This window comes from Eretmochelys imbricata, chromosome 11 (genome assembly GCF_965152235.1).
Source record: "Eretmochelys imbricata isolate rEreImb1 chromosome 11, rEreImb1.hap1, whole genome shotgun sequence".
NCBI lineage: Eukaryota > Metazoa > Chordata > Testudines > Cheloniidae > Eretmochelys > Eretmochelys imbricata.
Genome location: NC_135582.1, coordinates 8,452,544 through 8,474,044, shown reverse-complemented (window position 1 = coordinate 8,474,044; position 21,501 = coordinate 8,452,544). Strand labels below are relative to the sequence as shown.

Sequence of the window (21,501 nt, the reverse complement as noted above, 5' to 3'; positions counted from 1 at the left end):
GTGAGTATTCGCTTCAGGTTGGGGGGCTGTCTGTAGGCAAGGACTGGCCTGTCTCCCAAGATTTGTGAGAGTGTTGGGTCATCCTTCAGGATAGGTTGTAGATCCTTGATAATGCATTGGAGGGGTTTTAGTTGGGGGCTGAAGGTGACGGCTAGTGGCGTTCTGTTATTTTCTTTGTTAGGCCTGTCCTGTAGTAGGTGACTTCTGGGAACTCTTCTGGCTCTATCAATCTGTTTCTTCACTTCCGCAGGTGGGTACTGTAGTTGTAAGAATGCTTGATAGAGATCTTGTAGGTGTTTGTCTCTGTCTGAGGGGTTGGAGCTAATATCACTTTTCACAGCAGAGTTAGTAGCTAGCTGGGAAGCTGTGAAAAGTTATATTAACATACAAGTATCACTTTTCACAACAGCAGACTTACTGGCTACAAAGTCTAAAAAACAGAAAAGAAAAAGAAACCACAACAAAAAAGAGAAGAATATGCAAAGCACCTGATTTGTGCTGCTATTCTGTTTAGGTCCAATAAAGAATAGAGACAACTATACATTATTTTTACTATTGAGACTGCAAAAAACACTACATAAATAAATTGCAATGATTTGGACATGTATATGTGCATATTTATTTGTTTTTCCTAAAGTTAATTTAAGTATTTTAGAAAAAATTGTCAGAGCGGCCACCAGCAAAATTTGTTGGCCGCACTCTGAGGCCATCAAAATATTTGTTGCGAGAAACCCATAGCTAGAGAACTAAATCACTAAGCTAGACGTAGATATGCAATTCCAGTACCTGCTTTTGCTACTGCTTGCTGCCAAGCATGAAACTGACAGGTTTAGTGACAGTTTCACTACTGGCCACAGAGTTATGAATAGTTGCATTGAAAGTTTCCACTCTTGTTAATTTCACTTTGCTACTGCTCAGTAAAGCTGTGAGCAGCAACAGAGGCAATGAAGCTCTCTGGCTACAGACTCAGATGATGTAATTGCTTTATATGCAAACCACATTCAGATTTATATTGCACCTCTGATCCATTGGAATGCCAAAGTGCTTCATATCCTGTACACGGGAATAAGCTCTCTCACCATTAAGATACGCAACTGTTTCACAGCACACAGTAACTGTCTGTGTACACTAATAGTAAACAGGAAGTGAAGTGTAGCCCCAGTCCCTTCAGACTATAAGGAGGATGTGAGATTAGCAGCATGTACTATTAATAAGAGGTTTCAGAGTGGTAGCCATGTTAGTCTGTATCAGCAAAAACAATGAGCCCTTATGGCACCTTAGAGACTAACAAATTTATTTGGGCATAAGCGTTCGTGGGCTAAAACCCACTTCATCAGATGCATGGAGTGGAAAATACAGTAGAGAGGTATAAATACACAGCACATGAAAAGATGGGAGCTGTCTTGCCAAGTGGGAGGTCAGTGCTAATGAGCCAATTCAATTAAGGTGGAAGTGGGCTATTCTCAACAGTTGACAAGGGGTGGAAATCACTTTTTGTAGTGCTAATGAGGCCAATGTAATCAAGGTGGTCCATTTCAAACAGTTGACAAGAAGGTGAGAGTATCAGCAGGGGGAAATTAGTTTTTGTAGTGATGGAGGGAGTCTCAACCAAGCAGACATCTCCTCCCTACAACACCAACAAGGAGAGGAATCTGTATTTTAAGTGCCCTTGATTCCTCCCCTTTCTCAACATGCTTTGCCCTGGATAGTGACAGTCAGCCCTTTTCTTCCTCCACTGATAACAATGGGCGTCCTTCCTTTTTTGCTCTAGGAGCAGGCCTGCTAGAATCATGTCCTGAGATCGAGAGGATAAAACTTTCCAGAACCTGCTTTCTATTCCTTTGCTTCATCCTTAAACTGAACCATTCTAGTCTTTTAGCACTGAAGACAGGTAGCTCTGATCGCCTTTTCTCAGATGTCCAACCTTGGAACCATAAACAAAACAAAGATTGGGAGAGCTAGCATCTATTAACCACGGACTTATTCTGTCCATAGATTTTTCTTTTTCCATATTGGCAGCTTGCCTCTTCCATAATCCTTTACTTTCCACTTAGATTTAATGTAAACGTAAGGGTAAACTTTTGCATATGAGTGGGGGTTTTTTGTTTTTGGCTTGGCATGTCTATCTTGGCAAACGAAGGTTTTTTTCAGACCCATTCATCTAGTTAGCTTTAGGATATTTCCAGATCCTCAGTCATTAAAGAGAGTGATAACATATCCTCTTTTTTACTTTGTAATTATTACATTCAAAGCAGATGCCCTAGGAGTAGATTTCACTTAGTCCTGCAGCAGGTCAGATGGTTCCCTAGAGCACTAGCTATTTAGTATACATTCACACCTATGACTACTGACTAATATTTTCAAATGTGCTTTGCCTGCTAGTCTGTAATCTGTAACCTTAGATTTCTACCTTTAGCCTCCTTCTCAATTCTTGTTATTCTGGACTCTGGCTAACACCAAGAGTGTCCAGTTGAAAAAGGCACACTCAGTTTCACAAATGGTGTGTCTTTTAAACGGAATGGCTACCACTATTGAAATTATCTGTGCTCCCATAAAATAAGCAGCCTTTAAGCATTAGCCATGCCCCAACAAGAAAAGGGTTAAACCTTTAAAAAAAAAAAAAAAAAAGGTAGATGAATGCTCTTGCTCTCTTTACACCAAATACAGTGATACCTTGTGGCAAATTAGGTTAAAGTATTATTTTGTTTTCTCCAGGTCTGCCTTGACTCCAGATGCCTTTGAGCGTGGCGTCTAACTTCAGTCTGGGTTACTTCTTGTGGCCCACTTTTAATCTTTATGTTTTATCCTCCCAACTTATCAGACACAGATTACAAGAGGATGTAAAACAAACCTAGCCATAGTCCCTGTGGTTTTATTTCTGTACACCTTTCCTAGACAAAGCCCATTGTCTGTTACTTCCCTTTATTTGCCATCTTTCAATCACTTTGCAATTCACAGAAGTCTTAAATTCAAACAGTAGTTTTTAAACTTTTTTTCTGGGGACCCAGTTGAAGAAAATAGTTGATGCCCATGACCCAACGGAGCTGGAGATGAGGAATTTGGGGTGCAGAAGGGGTTCTGGGTTTGGGGGGGCTCAAGGCTAGGTGAGGGATTTGGGGTGTGGGAGGGGGTCAGGGTTCTGGGGTGGAGCCGGGGATGAGGGGTTTGGGGTGCAGGAAGGGGCTCAAGGCTGGGGCAGGGAATTGAGGCATGGACTTAACTCTGGCAGCTCCCGGTCAGCGGCGCAGCCGGGGTGCTAAGGCAGGCTTCCCGCCTGTCCTGGTACCGTGGACTGCACTGTGACCTGGAAGGGGCTGGAAGCAGCCAGCAGCAGGTGCGGCTCCTAGGCTGAGGTACGCAAGCAGCTCTGCGCGGCACACCCCCACCCCCAGCTCCCACTGGCCCGTTCCCAGCCAATGGGAGTGCGAAGCCGGTGTTCGGGGCAGGGGCAACACGCAGAGCCCCGTGGCCCCCCTGCCTAGAAGCCAGACCTGCTTCTGGCCGCTTCCGAGGTGCAGCATAGGAACAGGTAGGCACTAGCCTGCCTTAGCTGGGCAATGGGATTTTTAACGTCCTGGTCAGCAGTGCTGACCAGAGTTCCTAGGGTCCCTGGCTGCTGAGCAAAGCGATCCAGCACCTTACATGCCGCGACCCAGTACTGGATCGCGACCCGAACTTTGAAAAACACTGGGTTCGGAAAGGAAGATTTTGTGAGTCAACATATCAAATGCTTTACTGAAGTCCAAATATATTATAATCAGTGTGTTACCCCAATTGACGAAAGAAGTGGTGTTGCTGTGGAGTTCATTAACTGACGTAAGTTAAATGGTGTTAGTTTTGGTGAGGCAGGCAGAAAACAGGAACGTTTTTATCATAGGGCTGCATCAAACTTCTGACACTATTTTAAATTCTCCCTCACTCTCATTCGCAGACTGTACCAAGATGAGACTGGGTCCCTGACTTTTTGGGGGGATCTCCCTGGTACTGCTGGCCTTTACAGAAGACAATGGATTTGGCAAGAACCCAGATGTAGGGATGAAAAGGAAAACTGCAATGTGCTTATGGAAACCTGTACCACAGAGCAAGCCTTTTCCATGCGATCGGTTCAAACATGCCTGCAGCATCTGCAGAGGGTTTGTTTATCTTTATGGGGGTCGGTGCAATAGCAGCCTAAGTGACTTCTGGCGGTACAATATAGGTAAGTGTGTCCCTCCACTGTACGACTGGATGCAGAGTCACACATGGATCCTTGTGAAATCGGAGCCACTCCACAGCATAACAAGTCTTTAAGCCACCGGCTTCCAAACTTTAATGGTTCACCTGCTACCTTCTTAAAAAACTGTAAAGTGAATAGATGGACTGTCAAGTTCACATTCCACAGTTTGGGAATGGTAGGATTTGCCATATTGATCCATTGAAGCTGGTATTCTGCCTCTCGCAAGTGCCAGAGCTGAATGGTTGCGGTGTAGGTGAAAAGCCCATAATGCACCTACCTAATTATGTAATGGGGTGCACATATGTTCCTGTTGTCATTACACACCGAAGCATCAGATTTGTTTTCCCTTATTTTAAGCTAAAAATAATGCTCTCCTTAAAATACTCTGATTCAAGTTACATATTAAAAATACAGATAATTACTGCAACATTTTAGTACAAAAACACCTGGATATTATAAGGCTGAATTATCAAATTTGCAACTTTCATTACAAAGAAATTAAACACTTTTTTTGTGAAGTTCATTTAACATCCCAGTGTTTTGTGCTCCCCATTCTGGCTCAGTCAGGGTCAGTTCACTAGCATGAATCCCAGTGCTATGTTGAAACTGATGCTTGTGGGATACCAAGGCTTTGGTGTACAATACATAAAAACCATTAACAATTTTAACTCTGTTCAAACCAAGAGAGAGATAAAATTGTTTGCCAAATAGAAAAGTACAAACCTATTTTGTGGGAGGAATTAATTCAACCTTCCATGCTAATAGAAAAAAAATGGTGAATGAACCATCCAGTTAAAGTTGTTTATATTTTCACCTTCCCACACCAGTCAACGGGAAAACTGTGTTTGATCCCAATATCAGTCGTGGCTCATTTTGGAAGTGCAGGCAGAACCAAAGATGCCTCCTTCAAAGCATCTCATCTTCACCCTACTGCTGACTTCCATGTGGTTTGTGTGTATCCATTTTAGCGCTCCTTTTGTTTCCTAGCAAGCAATGAATGGGAAAAACTGGATCGTTCAGAAGATGGCCCAGAAGAACTGGAAGAACATTCAATGGTGGCTTATCAGGTGAGTTTAAATTAGTCCTGCTCCTCAATAGATGTTTTTCTTTGGTGCTGTGGCACAAACTGTTTCGTTGCTGTGCCCTGGGAAACAATTTGTCACCTTCCCCCCAAGACTTGGCTGCATTTCAGGCATGATATCTGTATGTGGTCTGTAAAATGCTTTGATAAATAAGAATTACTATACTATCATAAACTGTATCACTGGATGATTTTTTGCTGTCCTTATACAGCACTCAAATAATAATAAAAAATGGCCTAGTGGCATTCTTGTTGACTGGATAAGATTGGCTGTGCATTTTGGGGTATTTTATTTGGTGATAGGGGCTTTGTCCTTTTAAAATTGTTTTTAGATTTTTGTACTGCACTCCGGGTGATAAATGAATATCATTGTGCTTGCAGGGCATCCTCTATATTTTCGGTGGGATGGTGGATTCTGCTTTTACGCAGGTGAAGATCCCTCTCTGGATGTATGACATTGGTATGGAACAAGATAACCAGTTTTCTTCCAAGAAGCAGCTCAAATACACAGTAATTCCACAGAGGGTAATAAATAGCAAGGGCCCAGTTGTGTCCTCTGATGTACGTGTATGTACACACGCTCCCATTTCCCTTTGGCTTCACTGCGAGTTTTACATGCAAAACCACAGACAGAATTTTGTACTAAAAAATTCGGCTGTTAAACTGTCAAACAATCAATTTTCCTTTCCAGCAGGAAACATTTTGTAGCAACATTTCTGTACTCAGGGTTTTCAGCATTTTCATTAGACTCTTTACTTTGAGTTTTATAAGTTGATCTTTAAAAAGTTCTTTAGCAGTGAAATAGCAGGCTTAGATATGAGGGGATTTTTTTTCTAAATTATGTCCAATGTAAAGAAAAGTCACAAGTTTTTGTCTATTACAGGAAGAAAATAGTAACGTATTTTGCACTCTGAGAAACACATAGAAAGGCTGGCACTAAGGCCTTGTCTATGCTACAGGGGTAAGTGGACCTAAGTTACGCAACTCCAGCCACATGAATAATGTAGCTGGAGTCGATGTAGCTTAGGTCAACTTATGGTGGTGTCTACACTGCGTTGTGTCGACATGAGATGCTTTTCTGTCAACTTACCTTGTGCTTCTCCTTCCGGTGGAGTACCGGAGTTGACAGGAGAGTGATCTGTGGTCGATTTAGTGGGTATTCACTAGACCTGCTAAATCAACCCCCAGTGTATCAATTGCAGCAGCATCGATCCCCGGTAAGTGTAGACATGCCCTAAAAAGATCAAATAAAGTAGAAAACTACTTAAGATGAAGAAAAGGGAAAAATGAAAACAGCATTTCTTAAAATTTTTCCTGACTGTCTTGAAAGACTAATTTTTTTGTTTTGTTTTTATCACTGATTTAGCTCTAATAAAGGCAATGGGACATTAATATTCTATCCAATAATATTTTATATATTTTCCCTGGACAATATTGCAGTATTTAATTTTATATGCTGTTAAATAATTTACTATTAATATTTCAGTGCAACATTACATAAGCATATTATATATATTTTCCCACGAGCAGTAGCATGGCTAGTGGCTGGAGGCGAAAACTGGAGTGAAGACTCCTTGCTACTATTCTCTCCTTATTTCACTATGTGATCTTAGGCAAGTTCTTCCCTATCTCTGCCTCAGTTTCCCATCATGTAAAGTAGAAATACTCACTCACCTGCCTGAATTAATGAATGTTGAGATCCTCAGATGAAAACTCCTATCAAAGTGTAAAGCATCGTATGAAATAGGCTTCCCTGAGTCATAGCACTAAATTACTCATCAGTAAAAATTGGACTCTATAGAGTATCAGTGAAAGATTTACTTTTTTTTTAAATTGCCCTCATTAAAAATATTCACTACCAAGATCTCAAGGTAAATGGAACTTTTGCACATTTAGACTACATTATGGTGTTACAAAAGAAGAGCATTCCCCAGCTGAAAACACAAACTTTTTATGTATAACATACAGAATGGCTGATGGTGATATTTACATTGAGAAACCTTGGTGTAGGAAGTCTATAATACAGTGTAATATTTTCTTAGCTCAGAGTATGAAAAGACAACTTAGATAAAGGTGATTAAAATATGCCCTTTGGTAGCTCACTATACTGCTATGTTAATGTTATGTGTTTCATCCTTGCTATATGGTAAATACACCAGGATGACACTTAAAAAAAAAAAAATCAGAATAGCAATTTTAGAAGGAACAGTGTCCTCTTGTGGTCCTAGATATAAACTACACTTTGTTTAAAAAAAATCCTTTTAGATTCAGCGAGATGGACTGAGTGCCGGCACACAGCAGTGGAGACTGAGGTAAGAAACCAGGGAATGTGTGAATCAAATACATATTGATTAAACAGGTTGCTTTAAAATGTGTTCTTCAAAACAGTTCCAGTCTAGACTCCTCAGGGACATGTTGCTGTAAAGTACACTGCTTTATTTCCCTGCAATTTCAATAGCTGAGGTTTCCCCCTTCTGAAAAACTGGGATACTACCTACCTTTGCAAAACACTTTGATCCTAGGATGTAAATGCTGAATGTTATTACCTCTACTGTTCTTTTAAAACACTTCAATCAAGAGGGCCAATATTAAGCATGGGTTGCTACTTTACAAGCGGCTTATTCTCTTAAAACTAGGATTGTTTAAAGATATTGACAATATTCATAAACCTCAAAGTTTGATGTGCTCTGTTTTCACAAAAATCTGGCAATTTTTTCATTTCTTCACTCTAAATTAGGGACTTATTTGGATGAAAGTGAATCAGTACACACAAAAAACAAAAAACCCACTCCTGTTTTTGAGTGAAAACCTCAAAATGTACACATTAACTTCTTGTTCGGATATGGGATCAGTTTTCACATCAGCACATCTGAAGATTTGAACTTTCATATTTCATACAATTTGGAACATGAAATCACCCAAATCAAAATTGCTAAGATTTTCACCCACATATCACTAGATTTTCTTTTCTTAATTGGGGCAGAAAGTGATGCTGAGATAAACCTACATAAATCCAGGATGTCTGTGTCAAAGTTTGTTAAAGTGATTTTTCATTTCATTACTAAAATGTTTTCAGAGCATTGCTCCAGCTAACAGAAAGGGCCACAGCGCAGTAGTGTACAATTCCAGCATGTACATCTATGGGGGATACTTCGACATCAAAGGGATTTCACAAGAGTTTTGGGCTTTACGTTTTGGTAAGTTAAAGCTTCTCTTAGGATCTGATCCAACGCCCAGTGAAGTTAATGGAGAGCCTCCATCATGACTTCAGTGGGAGGTGGATTGGCCTCTTAAGAAACCCCTTATCAACAGGGATGGTATAGAAACCTGTGTAAACCTCAGATTTTGCTATGGTGGGCAGAATTTAATCTTTCATTTAAAAATTTTTTTCCCCCTTACATTCTGATTGCAGAGAAAACCCATTTTAGGCTGGAATTAATGCTAGCAGGGCAACATAGTTCTGAAGGAGTCTGCACTAGTTCTCTGGGCTGAGATCTCCAACACAATTTCAGCGAGTCCACTGTACAGAGATCAGCTGATAGGTTTTGCTGTCTACTGTCATATTTTTCACCTGTTCAAACAGGATTGCTAAAAACCTTAAGCCTCAGCTACACTGGTGATCTTCCGATTCCATGCATCAGTGCTCAGCCTCCACTATAGCTGTCATCATTCAAACCTCTCATGTCGACTGGGTAAATTGCTGTAAATTTGTACTGGTGCACCTTATCCCTGTTTCAGTGGCTTTGCGTGTCTACCTCAGGGGTTTGTAGAGGTGCAGCAATATCAATGGTTTGTTACTGGTGTTAATATTCAGGGCAAGGCCTCAATGCTTGTTAGAAGTTAACCCATCTTTTGAAGACCCTAGCTACCTCCCCATGAACATCCACTCTGTAAACAGAATTCAGTTCCTGAATTAGAACCCGACTTTTAATCTGCCACCCTTCACTATAAGTTGGTGCTGTTGCAACTGGCTTTTCAACTGGAGCCTTAAACTGCAAAGGAAGACAGCTATTCTCAGTTGCGTGCATCAGAGCTGTTCGACAGACAGGGTCTGCTCTGACAAAGTGTGTTTTACTGCAGAATTTTAAGCATCTCTAATTGCTGGGACTCAATGTAAAGTACCATAGGGATCAAAATCCTGCATTGGCAGGGGATGGTTTCATCTGCATATTTCATCACCAGCCTCTATTATCCTGGTTTGCAAACCAGAAAATCCCATGTTCAGAGTGACTGAAAGCATTTGTCATCTAATGGCTGTTCAATGGCTTGTTTGGAATGACTTGGTGTATCTGTACCATCCTGGGTTCCTCCTACCCATTGCCAGCAGAGGCACTAATGAGCAAGTGTGCCTGACGACTGGTGTACCCTCTCATCCCTGGAAAGCAAAGCAGTCTTTCCAGTTCAGAGTAGAAGCGCACGAACAGAGCAGTGTTAGGAAGCCTGCGGTACCTGCTCTGTAAATAAATGACTCCAGTTCCCAGGGTTGCCCATCTGGAACTTGCATTAACACACTTCAAAATAGGTTTTGGGATTTTTTTTTTTAATCACCATACTTTAGTTTTCATATATTAGCATGGCATCTCATGCCGGATTAACTTGAGGGAATGGAAAGGAAATAAAACTATCCTCATAGCTACATGTTGCTTTGTTCTTTAAATATGGTTGTTCTCAGTTATCAAACATCCTTGATATCTCTGTAATGTTACCTTTTGCTTTCAGATACAGGAGAGTGGTCACAGGTATCTCCACAGTCTTGTGACACTGGTCCAGGACCCCGGCATGGTCACTCAGCTGTGGTTTATGGCACAGGCATGTACCTGTTTGGCGGACTGATGGGGCTGAGTGAACAGAGGGACCTATGGAAGTGGGACTTTACAAGCTGCAAGTGGTCCACTATCAGAACAAGGTAAACCTCATTCATTGTCATACTAAATAAATTAGTGAAAGAAAAGTGAGGCCCCACCCTATAGCATTGTATCCAGACAAACAGAGCTTAAAGTAGTGGAAGTATCTGAATCTTTGAAAATTAGACAGAGGACTAAGGAATAGAACACCTGGAACAATTGTTCACCCCTGTAACACACAAGAAGATCTTTGCAATTTCTGTGATTTCTTAGGGATTTAAGCTAACTGCATTGGATCAGGTTTCACTGTTCCTTGGATTTGAGTTTGAGAATTAGGGAAATAGAGCAAGTATGGAAAAGGTGTGGCTTCTGGTTGCCCTTATCTTTAATAGGAAGAGGCAGGCTGCAGAGACTACAGGGCCCACGGTGGGATGTTGCCATTTTAATCAAAGTAAAAACTGTCCAGATTGAGAGGGAGCATTGCATCTTGGGACCTCTTGTCTCTGTGGATCACCCTTCCATATCAAATATGAGGGTGGCTGCAGTCTGCTGCATTTTATGTCAGGAAAAGATCCTTGATTTTTGGGAAAGTTGCCAAGGCAGCTCTTAGCTGGACAAAGTTTTGATGCCCCAGGGCCAGCAGAAATGTGATGACCATTTCCTTTTCCAACTGAAATAATGAATATTCTTGTTCTTCTTATAAGCACTAAATGTTGCCTGTCCTTGTGTTTAGCCAAGGACCTCCAAAAGTGGTGGGACACTCTTCTGTGGTCTTTCAAGACTCCATGCTGACTTTTGGTGGAGGGATTTCAAATTCTAGGCCTAACAACAGCCTGTGGAAATACCATTTCAGTTCCCAGACGTGGGAAAAACTGGCTAGTACAACAGAGGTAATTCTTTCTTCTAAAAGGTATCACCGCATCCTGGGAATTGGTGTTGGTTTCCAGCTGACGCCAGGTTTCTCTAGGGCATCCCCCATCAATCACTGGTGTCCAAAGGGGAAAGAGCCTCAAAAGTCGCCGGCAGTCTCGAAGCAGCGTGCCCATTTTCATGGCTACTTTCGCCAGCAGCATGTACACCAACCATTCAGCAACGATGGTGGCACCGCGATAGAAATGAAAACCTTTAGCCAGCCTCTGGAGCCATTGGGCTTTTACTCATTCCAAACCTCTTCAGACGCAGAGCTGTGCACAGACAAAGCACAGAGCATATTTTCCAAAAATGAGCATCTCTCCCATTGCAGCTCTTCCAAAGAACAAGCTCTCACTGCCGATGAAGTTACAAAAAACAGGAGAGGAACTGACTGTTGGCCTGAGAGACCTACAAGCGTGGCAGTTACCAACCATCCTGATATGCTGCTCCTGATTGGGGGCAAGCCTCTGTCCAGTCTCTGTGAAATCTCACTCTGGCAAATGGAGCTGAACAGCATTTAAATGACCTACACATATGGAGGGAGAAGAGAGCCATTTCCACCTGCTTCTCAGCAGAACTACCAAGGAAGTATTCTATCCAATGGCCTACTGCACATTCTGGATAAAAAATAGTCTTCCTCATACCTGACCTGAACTTCTTTTTATACAGTCTCTGTTCATGCTCCTGGTTTTATGTGGTGGAGAGACTCCTACCCAGATGCTTGTGGGATCCTCTTTTAACCCAAAATTACAGTAGATCTCCTTGCAACCCTCTCCCTGAGGTGAACCTGTTGAGCTCCTGATTCCACCCTTCTCTATAGTTGCCTTGTCTTCTGGCCAATTTCTAAGTCTTTTTTTAAGTTGGTGGCCAATTCTGTGGATAGATCACGGAACCCTTTAGGTTAGAAAGGTCATAGAATCCTAGTGCGTCCTTCTAGGCCTTACAAGCACTATTTATAGAGTAAAATGTGCCAGTTCTACCTTGACTCACACCCAGGCAACCCCATCAACATCAACACAATGTATATTGGGACAAAAGTTGGTCTTCTTGATAAATTAAGATTATGGTATTTGGTTAATACATCCAAATAATGTTCAAAATTATGCATTTAAAATGCTACTGCCACAATATATTTGATTCATTTAGGGGACAGATTGCAGGTGGCGAACACAGGTCAGTGCAGACAAATGTCCAAGAGTCAGACTTGAACAAAGGAAGAACGTATTGTGAAAGGTGTGTTAATGTGCTACCGTGAGCAAGTCTGTGATCTGTAAACAATCACAGACCAGGTTAAAGCTCATGCATGTTACTATCAGGAGCAATTAAATCCTTCTTTATGTAATGATAGCTAGAAGCAATAGGAGAAGAGTGCATAAGGCACTGGGCCATATGGAAAAGTCTGAGCAGGTCTGAGGGTTTCCCTAAGGGGCCCTCTTGCAAACACAGAGGCTAGAAGATTGTTTGGCAAGCTGTGTATGTGTTCAAAAAGAAAAGTGAGGAGAGTGCAAGGGAAGCAGTTGTGAAGATGGCCCAGAGAGGGAGGAGAGACAGAACTTGCTGCAGAGGAAGACTTGGAAATTGTTAATAAAAAACTGCCTGTTTATTTCTACTGTGTCCAGGGAAACAGGACTTTGTGTTCAGTCTCTGTAGTGAAACAAGACTGCATCAGAAAATATCCCTGACTCATATTACCAATTTATCCTTCTAACTGAAACAAACCTCCAAGGTCCTGAATCCTGGCTCATCGTCTGGGCCCAGCGAGCAGCAGTATTATGCTATTTAAATGGAAGATTTGGGGGTTTTGAAACAGAAATAGACCAGCATACAGCAGCCATAAAATGAGCAAATAAGGTCTTGAGTTGTATTAAACACAGGGACTGAAGATAACACCAAAGGAGTTATATTGTTCGGCCCTGGTGGTACTTGGACCCCAGTTGACTGCTTTGTGCTATGCTGATCACCAAGCTGCAGGAAGCATATGTGGCCATGGAGAAGGTATAACATAGTGCTGCAAGATAGATCCTAGGACCGAGGACATGATAAAAGGCTTGGACATTTTCTAACTGGAAAAAGAGAGCTTTTAAGTGAGCTTTTTGGTTGAACAAAACTGACTGAGAAACTGTTCATGCTGACAGAGCTCAAAAATTGGGGCCAGAGTCAAGGGGAAATGCCACTTCCTTTCTAATTTCTGCTTTAATCCTTTAGCTCTGTCATTTTTAAAAAACTGTTTTCACATGCCTTAAAATAGCAAAGTGCATATCACACATTTCTCTTCTACAGTGAGTGCAAAGAAAAAAAAGAGCATCTCCATAGAACTCAGTTGTGGCTCTCCTGCAAATGCTGGGAAAAGTTGAAAGGTAAAAGTACTGAATTTACATACACAACTTATTCCAAAAGTTTTTGGCTGGATGCTGCCATCTCATGGCCTGATCCTGAAGAGTCTGGAGCACCCTCAATTGCCACTGAAGTCAAGGGGGACTCAGGATATTCAGCACTTTTCAGGAGGTTCAGAACTTGGCAAGTTCAGGGTATTTTTCTCAATTTCATGACATTTTTAATAATGTATTTTTATGACCCCTGGATGTGTAACTTGTAACAAAGGTCAAATATAGCATAAATGAACGAGGTGCAGATATATGGCAAAAGTGTTTGGGCCCTAATTTTATTTAGGATTTATTTTAGTATGTTTAAAAAAATCCCCCTCCATCTAGTTTCATTAACTAGATGTGTCACTTCTTAAAATAGTCACAAAACTTCTGCCTGTATTTGTCAGCCTAGCCCACAGAGCTATTTGATATTTCCATATAAATTAACTATGGAGTTATTTAACTTAATGGTTAATCTTTAGCTTTGCTTATTACTGAAGTCAAACTTTTAATGACACTGGTAGCAGTGTTATCTTAATACTGGTTTGAGCAAGGTAATAACCATGGAATTATTTCAGACTGCTGTGAAGGCAGCTGGGATGTACATTAATTCCTACATCTGGAAAAGCAACACTTGTAACTACACCATCAGAGTACAGTAGTACCTCAGAGTTGCAAACACCTCAGGAATGGAAGTTGTTTGTAACTCTGAACAAAACGTTATGGCTATTCTTTCAGAAGTTTACAACTGAATAATGATTTAATACAGTTTCAAACTTTACTATGCAGAAGACAAATGCTGCTTTCCCTTTATTTTTTTTAGTAGTTTAACACAGTACTGCACTTGCTTTTTTTTTTTTTGGTCTGCTGGTGCCTGATTATGTACTTTCGGTTCCAAACGAGGCATGTGGTTGAAAGGTCCGTTCATAACCCTGAGGTTCTACTGTACTAAGCCTGCATTACTTTTCTACACTCTAATTCATGATTTTCTACGAAGGGTTTTCTAGTCTCAATCACGGACTTATTTTCACACATTATAAACATCAAACAAGGAATCTACCTCTTGACACACAGACACAGGCATGTTTCCAACCACTGATTAGATGGTGGAGGTTCCAGGGGCCTCTAGGATTGCCCAGACTCACAAAACAGTCTCAAGTTCTTCAGTAGAAATGTATATATATGCTATCTTTTGCGTTGGTGTGAAGTGACAGGTTACGGTGCAGGCTCTGACTGAACCCAGCTCCCTAACAATTGGGCTCAGTGACATATCAGAGTTAAGCATAGGCAGAGCACAATAATCTTAAATCAGATGCATGTTTTTATGTCAGCCCGAGTGAGCTGTATGGACCGTATTGACTTTTATCTTCTCTAGGATTGACTGGGGGGAAGGGGGATGTAGCCGCAAAAGGCAGCTGTAGAGCACCCCTAGATGCCAGCAGAGATCGTTCATTCGCTGGCTGACTTACTTCTAAATCTTTAAAAACAAATGTGATTTGATACTGGAAGGGAGGTTTTGAAATTCAAAGAGATGTGTCACAGTCACTTACAGACAGGAGCTCTCCTCTGCGGGGGCATCCGAGTGCCTTTTTGCCATGAATGTTTGTATTCCTCGCCTGCTGCCATAGCAAGCTGCAAACAGCTTGAACTGAGCCCTCAGTAAGCAATATTTGCTTTCAGCACTGCATTACTGTCCCTGGAGCAGCTTTCATTTCAGTGCGTTAGTAACAGTTACTGTAGTTAATGGCTGCGGTAATGTTTTCCAGAAACCTTGAATAGTGTCCCCTTCCCTTGCTTGTTACCTAGTAAGATTTTCAATGAAAATGTTTATTTCTCAAAGGAGGGGAAAAGTTAGCCGACTTGAACAAAACACTCCATAACCCCGTTACAGCTGCTCACCCTATCTATATATGAGTTTGGCAAGGATTCAGGAACTGTCATTAGTTTAACTCTGGCCCAAGTTAGTAATGACCAAAAGTCATTACCATCTGGTGGCACGGCAGTGGTCTGTGTGAAATAATCAGTGGATTAGCTCCAGTTAGTAGCTATCACCACCATTAGCATCTTTGTTGGCAAGTCGAGTGAAGGGACTCATTTCTCCACTAGAGCTGCTCCTTAAGCACAGGGAGCAGGCCAGCATGGGAGAGGCTTGCATTGCTGCCATCTGTCCTGTATCTCTTCGCTGGGTAAACATACTGTTTTCCAAGGCTTGAAACATTTCATAAGCAGCACACTCACTTTACAAAGTGAAAGGGTATAACCAGACTATTTGTATTAACCTCTTCTGGGACTGCAAATGTATTGTTATAGCTTGAAAAGTGAGACTATTTTAAAGTCTCGTATATTTATTAAGATACCAGAACAAATCTGTCCTTATTGATTTAACAACTTTTTGTAAGACGCAGTAAATCTACATTAGGTCAGAATATTCTGATTCTTTGTTTACCGTTGGCTTCTCCTGAGGAACAGAAGAAACTGTGTTTATCAATATCGAGGGCAGGGCAGTTAGCTGCAAAATAGACATTTTATTGTGAATGAAAAGAGACAAAAGTAAATGTACTTTTTCTCATTCAATAAAATTATGTTAAGTCAACCTGTTTCATGGTTTTGTTTCAGAAGCAGGTTTGAAAAATATAGTTGAGTTAGAGGACGTGGAAGCTTTGTAGCTTTTGCTAGAGCTCTCACTTCCTTCTGATTTAACTCACTCTTTCCTTTAGTTATAGGGCTAGAAGACAATTTTGACCTGCTCAGCTCTCACTTTTTTCCAGTAAGGGGTAAGAAGTAGTGCCTTCTTGGGAGTCATGTTCTTAAATGGATGTAGCTGTGAAAGGGAGAGAGAGAGAGCGCAAAAAATAATCCCATTTATTTTGACATTTTCCTGAATTTAATTAGCAATAATTGGCCTGTTTGTTTTCCTACAAATAGGTCTTCAATTCCCTCAAATCCTCCCCACCCCACCCCCTTTTTTTTTTTTTTTGACGTCTCCAAGTCTTTACCTTGGGCTAATGAACTAGCAATTAAAAAAGTTATATTATAAACCTCCAACTAAGCTATATACATTTAGGGACTGTGATGGGGTGTCTAGACCACACAATACTGGAAGGGGTTAAGATGGCCAGGTGGGCCAATCAATTCCATAGGCTGCACCTGGAGCAGGAGCCAGGGAGCAGGAAATTGATTGGGAGCAGACTCATGAGGACAGAAACAGGAGGGACTTGTATAAAGCCCAGGAGCTAGCAACAGAAAGGGGCAGCAGGGAAGTAGGCTGCAGTCTCTCCCTGGGAAGAGGGAGTTGGGAGGCGGGTGAACCCAGAGAGGGGGAAGCCAGGAAGGTGGGAAAGCAGCAAAGCAGGTCCCTGCAGGCCTTGGCTGCTGACAGAAGGACCCCTGAGCTGGAACCTGGAGCAGAGGCAGGCCCAGGTTCCCCAACCAGCCACTGGGGATGTGGCATCGACAGGCTGAAGACAATGGACTTTCTGATACATTCTGGAAAGACTTTGGGTACCCCCTCCCCCCCCCGGAGGAGTGACCTGGCTGGAGGGATGAGTCACGAAGAGGAGGGGTCCGCAGGGCAAGAGGATGCCAGGAGGGACACTACCTGAGGAGGGCACAATGCCTAGCCAGAGTTAATCCCCAGCACGACCAGCAGGAAGCACCACCAGTGGTGAGTTCAGCCGGTGACAGAGGTTTCAAAGATGTTCAAGCTCCCATTTACACACTTAATAACCAGCTTTTCAAACGTGTTCAGCAACCAATAGCCCCCATTACAAAATCTGGAACTTAATACTGTGAGTTATCCACATGTTTTAATGTATCTTAAATTGCATTTTAGTTTTAGTCACAAATGGTCACAGACAAGTCTGTGATGGGGGTCAGAGTCTTAACCTATTTAGCCAAGTATGGGTTAAAAGTCTTTCCATGAACAGAGTATCTTCAGCAACACTATCTCAAGCAAGGGGCTGCCAGCAAACCTTAACATTTGCGGAGAAAAATGTGGCTTGTATTGGCTCGGGCTAAAGCTTTATTATAGATGACACAAGAACTGTAACAAGGATAGAGTGTTTGATAGTCACACCGTTTACCTTTTGCTTTGGTTTCATTGGAGCAGTCTTTCCTACACTGACTCTTGGCTAGCCTGCCCTGCTAAAGTCACTTTCGCTGCCTTACAATTCTGTGGAAGTGACGTTCAAAGGAAAGATGACTCTGGGAGACCATTGTGAACAGATGTGGTATATTTAAGAGAAAACTACAATAAAAACAATTCATGATTGATTCTGAGTGGACTACAAATCACAGTTCTTGTTCCCATGTACAGACTCAATACAAAGCTCAGTGCAGTGCCTCTAATACAGTTTATACATTGGCTATCGTCGTGAAGCAGGAGGGTGAACTTTGTAAAAAACCAAACAAATAAATTATACGCTGAGCTATTGTCAAGCTTTACATATAAAACATAAAAATACAGTAGCTAGTGTGATTTTTAACAAAACTGTCTAGCTAAAAAACATTCTTACATACTTTGAAATAAGTTTGTCCAGTTAAGGATAATTAGTAGTGTGTGTAGGAGGAAACGAGAGAAGCAAAGTGCTCAGCCAGAAAGTAAAATGGCTGGGAATGTCACAGAAGATTCCTACCTTCCTCCCGCATTGTACAATGCCCGCTCCCTACCACAAACTGCACCCTCCATGGTGCTTCAGCACTTAAGCTGAAGACGAATATCCTGATGCCTAGTGTCAGATGCTAATGCCGAGTGCTCCAGATCACAGGTCTCAAATGCAGACTCTTCAAACTGCCTGGATTTCACTGTCTAACCATAAAAACCTAGTGTGCTTATAAAAGTCATTTAATTTTAACGCATTTGAGTAGGGGGGCCTTCAATTATTTCTAGAGTCCTAAGAAAGATTCAGATAGAATGATGACTTCTCTGGGCCAGAAAACAACTCCCAGAGCTTAGCAGACCATAATGTATCTCCCAGCTTTTCACATCTTCAAATGGCTGCTCTGTTATAGACATTTTTAAACATGCCTCTGATGAGTCGTCTTGTGCAACCCATGCTCTTTGCTACTCTGGGTTACACTTGCATCATTAACTACAAAGATTTTTTAAATAAAAATTTACTATTGTCCAGCTATTTGTGAAAAGCCTTGGGTGTGACAGAGCGTACTGCTAACAGAGTGTGCTGCTAATCCAGGAAGTTCTGATAAGACATCTCGAGTGACAAGGTGTTGGGCTGACAGTTGAGCTTTAAATGTTAGTCAAGAGAGACAGCTGCTAGGTGAATGCCCTAACCTCCCGGAGGTTTGGATTCTAGCAGCACACGTTTAGTACTTGACAATATAGCCCCATGCTGCTTCTGAAGGGGAAGGATGATCACGTAGTACAGCATCTCCTGCAAGAGGCAGGAATGTGCTGAAGACAAAAAGTGAGGTGTGGGGTAGGGGAGAGATTGGAAGGAGAACAAGACTGAAAAGAAGAGGTTTGGATAATAACCCAGTTCAAATTTGGATTTCTTTCCACAGAGTCTCTTTCCTGGAGCAGCAAGTTTTTCCCTTCAAAGTTATTTGTTCAGAAAACAGTCCAAAATAAAGTCCTACTGTGCTACATAGGCTAATGCTCAAATTTGAAGAAATTCAAACTTACGTATGTAACTGGCTAATGTGTAAGTACACCTCTACCCCGATACAACGCTGTCCTCGGGAGCCAAAAAATCTTACCGCGTTATATCGAACTTGCTTTGATCCACTGGAGAGCGCAGCTGCCCCCCCCCAGAGAGCTGCTTTTCCGTGTTATATCCGAATTTGTGTTATATTGGGGTAGAGGTGTACTGCTTTATACTGCCAGTCTTACTTATTAGCAGAGCCATATTCCTTTAGTTAAAGTGGTAAAGAGGCCCGTGGTTTTGGTCTCCAAGATCCTGCACTCTAATTCTGATGCCACATGTATATGGCATAACTGAACATATGATGTAAGTAGCTATGGCATTTATTACATAAGCATTTCAATGGAAATTATTACTCGAGGAGTTTAGACTCTCCAACCTGCTGCTGTGAGGCTCCTCAGATGAGATCGGTGCTAGAGCCTTCACTTCCTTGAGGTTAATAAGGTAAATTAGTTTCTATTTACATTTCCATGATCAAGGTGGTCACATGGCCCAGCCACCCTTCTGCAATGTGTTTACAATAGTTACATTTTAATTCCAGACATAAGAAAGTATTTTACTGAAATCCGTTTGATATCTAGAAACTAAACACCAACATAGTAAAAGAGGAAGAAGCAAAATGCAACATTTAATTACTATAAACTGGAATAAGCATCAGTAAAAAGTGGGGTGATGGTTTCGTAATTCAAATGGAGATTAAATCCTTCGTTCTGGGAGTCGGGTTTTTCCCTATTTGAACACCACATAGTGAGTGGCACACGTTGCCTACTTCTCACGCTTTTCTAATTTTAAAAGGGCTGTTTTGCTGTACTTTGTAACTGTTCAACAATGTCATCAAATGTCCCAACAACAAATTTAAAACCTGGACGGCAGAATTTTATAGATGAAGCACTAAAGTTAAAATAACTAAATGCCAATGGGCAACATTTTACAGGCTAGCTGGGCCTTCTATACAACCAGTAGAAAACAGGAAATGGTAAGAAATGCCCCCTTCTGAGAAAGGCAGTAAAGGAAAGGCAGTAATTGATACTCTATAGGTGTCACGGTTCCTGTATTTTTCTTTGTTTTGGTAAATATGGGTCCTCTGTAATGTTACAATATGATTCAACAGCCAATCAAGGCTACTGCACTTCTATCTGACATTTTGTAAATAACATTTTAGTGAAACAAAACTATAAGCATCAGATCATCATTGGAACAGAACAGGATTTACAGATCACAATTTTCCAAGTGACTAGCAATTGTGTGTGCCCAACTTGACATTTAAAAGGCCCTCATTTTCAGCAAGTGGGGAGCACTCACCCTCTGAAAATTAGTGGTAAAATCCTTGTCCCCCTTTAAGTCATTAGGAGTTTAGCCATTGACTTTGAGGGGGCCAAGATTTCATCCCAAATATCTGAAGCTGAGCACCAAAAATCCAGGCATCTAAAATCACTAGTTACTCTGGAAAAATCCTGGCCATAGTTCTAAGGGATTAAAAAGATCACACTAATTAATTCAGCATTAAACTGTTTAGATATTAGGGGCACAATATTTTCACCACCATGTATAATTTATTGGACACAGATGGTCACTGGGAAGAGGAGGGGGGAGGGATTGCACATACTATGCACTATGCTTAATTATTTTATTTTGTTAAGAGACTACTGAGGCTAGTGCACAGTTCACTTCAACCTGCTGTATCAACCAACAAACTTGATTTACATTAAAATTCTACTGTCATCTGTCCGTTCACAAAACCAACAAATCTCTCTGGCAGGTGATGCTGCTGAGCAAACAGGTTAACAGGAAGTGCCAAGTTTCTCCATCACAGTAATGGCTTTGTTCCTGCACCTGTAGCTTCCCATTGCTGCAGCAACCTTTTTGGGCAAATGTACTAACCCAGGCTAAGATATGAACCAGGAAGCCATATCTCTCCAAACCTGCCACAAAGCTTGGACTTGAAGAGTAAACAATCCAGAGCTCTACTACATTGGATACAGTTGAATGGGGAGCGAGCAGAACCACCGCATCAGGCCTACGACAGAAGTTCAGCTTTGAGGATGAGAAGTGCGGGAGTCAGTGAGGACCTGGGCTGCTCAATTCCTCTCACAATCAGTGCACAGAGAGCGTGGGAAAACCTGTAGTACCAGCCACAAATCACTAGCACTGGTTCCTGTAGCAGTACCCGGGAACCACTGTCCACACATAGTTACAGGCTGGTCTTCCAAGCCCCACTGCTAGTTACATTTTCTATTCTTCCCTATGTAAGGCCTTTTTTTTTTTTTTTTTTGTGGGGGGCGGGGAAGGGGAGAGAGGGAAGAAGAGACTGAGGAGTGACAGTGGGCCATGTACAATGAACAAGATCACTCTCAATAAGCATCTTGCAGACAAAAATACGACAGCAGCCCCTGACAGAATCAGCCACATTCAGCAGCAGCAA

At 41.7% G+C, this 21,501-nt stretch overlaps 1 protein-coding gene across 10 annotated transcripts in view; it reads left to right on the top strand.

Annotated features, from left to right (window-relative positions):
* The window catches only part of LOC144272153 (leucine-zipper-like transcriptional regulator 1), an 81,589-nt gene that overhangs the window by 15,036 nt on the left and 45,052 nt on the right, over positions 1-21,501 (top strand). Inside the window, exons 2-9 of one of the 10 annotated variants that reach the window (XM_077830035.1) lie at positions 3,932-4,198; positions 5,204-5,283; positions 5,679-5,757; positions 7,563-7,609; positions 8,374-8,494; positions 10,017-10,203; positions 10,875-11,031; positions 13,334-13,458. In XM_077830035.1, the coding sequence (XP_077686161.1) occupies positions 4,036-4,198; positions 5,204-5,283; positions 5,679-5,757; positions 7,563-7,609; positions 8,374-8,494; positions 10,017-10,203; positions 10,875-11,031; positions 13,334-13,336 (837 nt within the window). In that variant the 5' untranslated portion in view covers positions 3,932-4,035 and the 3' untranslated portion in view covers positions 13,337-13,458. Of the gene's footprint in view, positions 1-3,931; positions 5,284-5,678; positions 5,758-7,562; positions 7,610-8,373; positions 8,495-10,016; positions 10,204-10,845; positions 16,013-21,501 lie in introns of those variants that run through there. The other 9 variants (XM_077830034.1, XM_077830029.1, XM_077830028.1 and 6 more) reach the window with 9 other exon arrangements.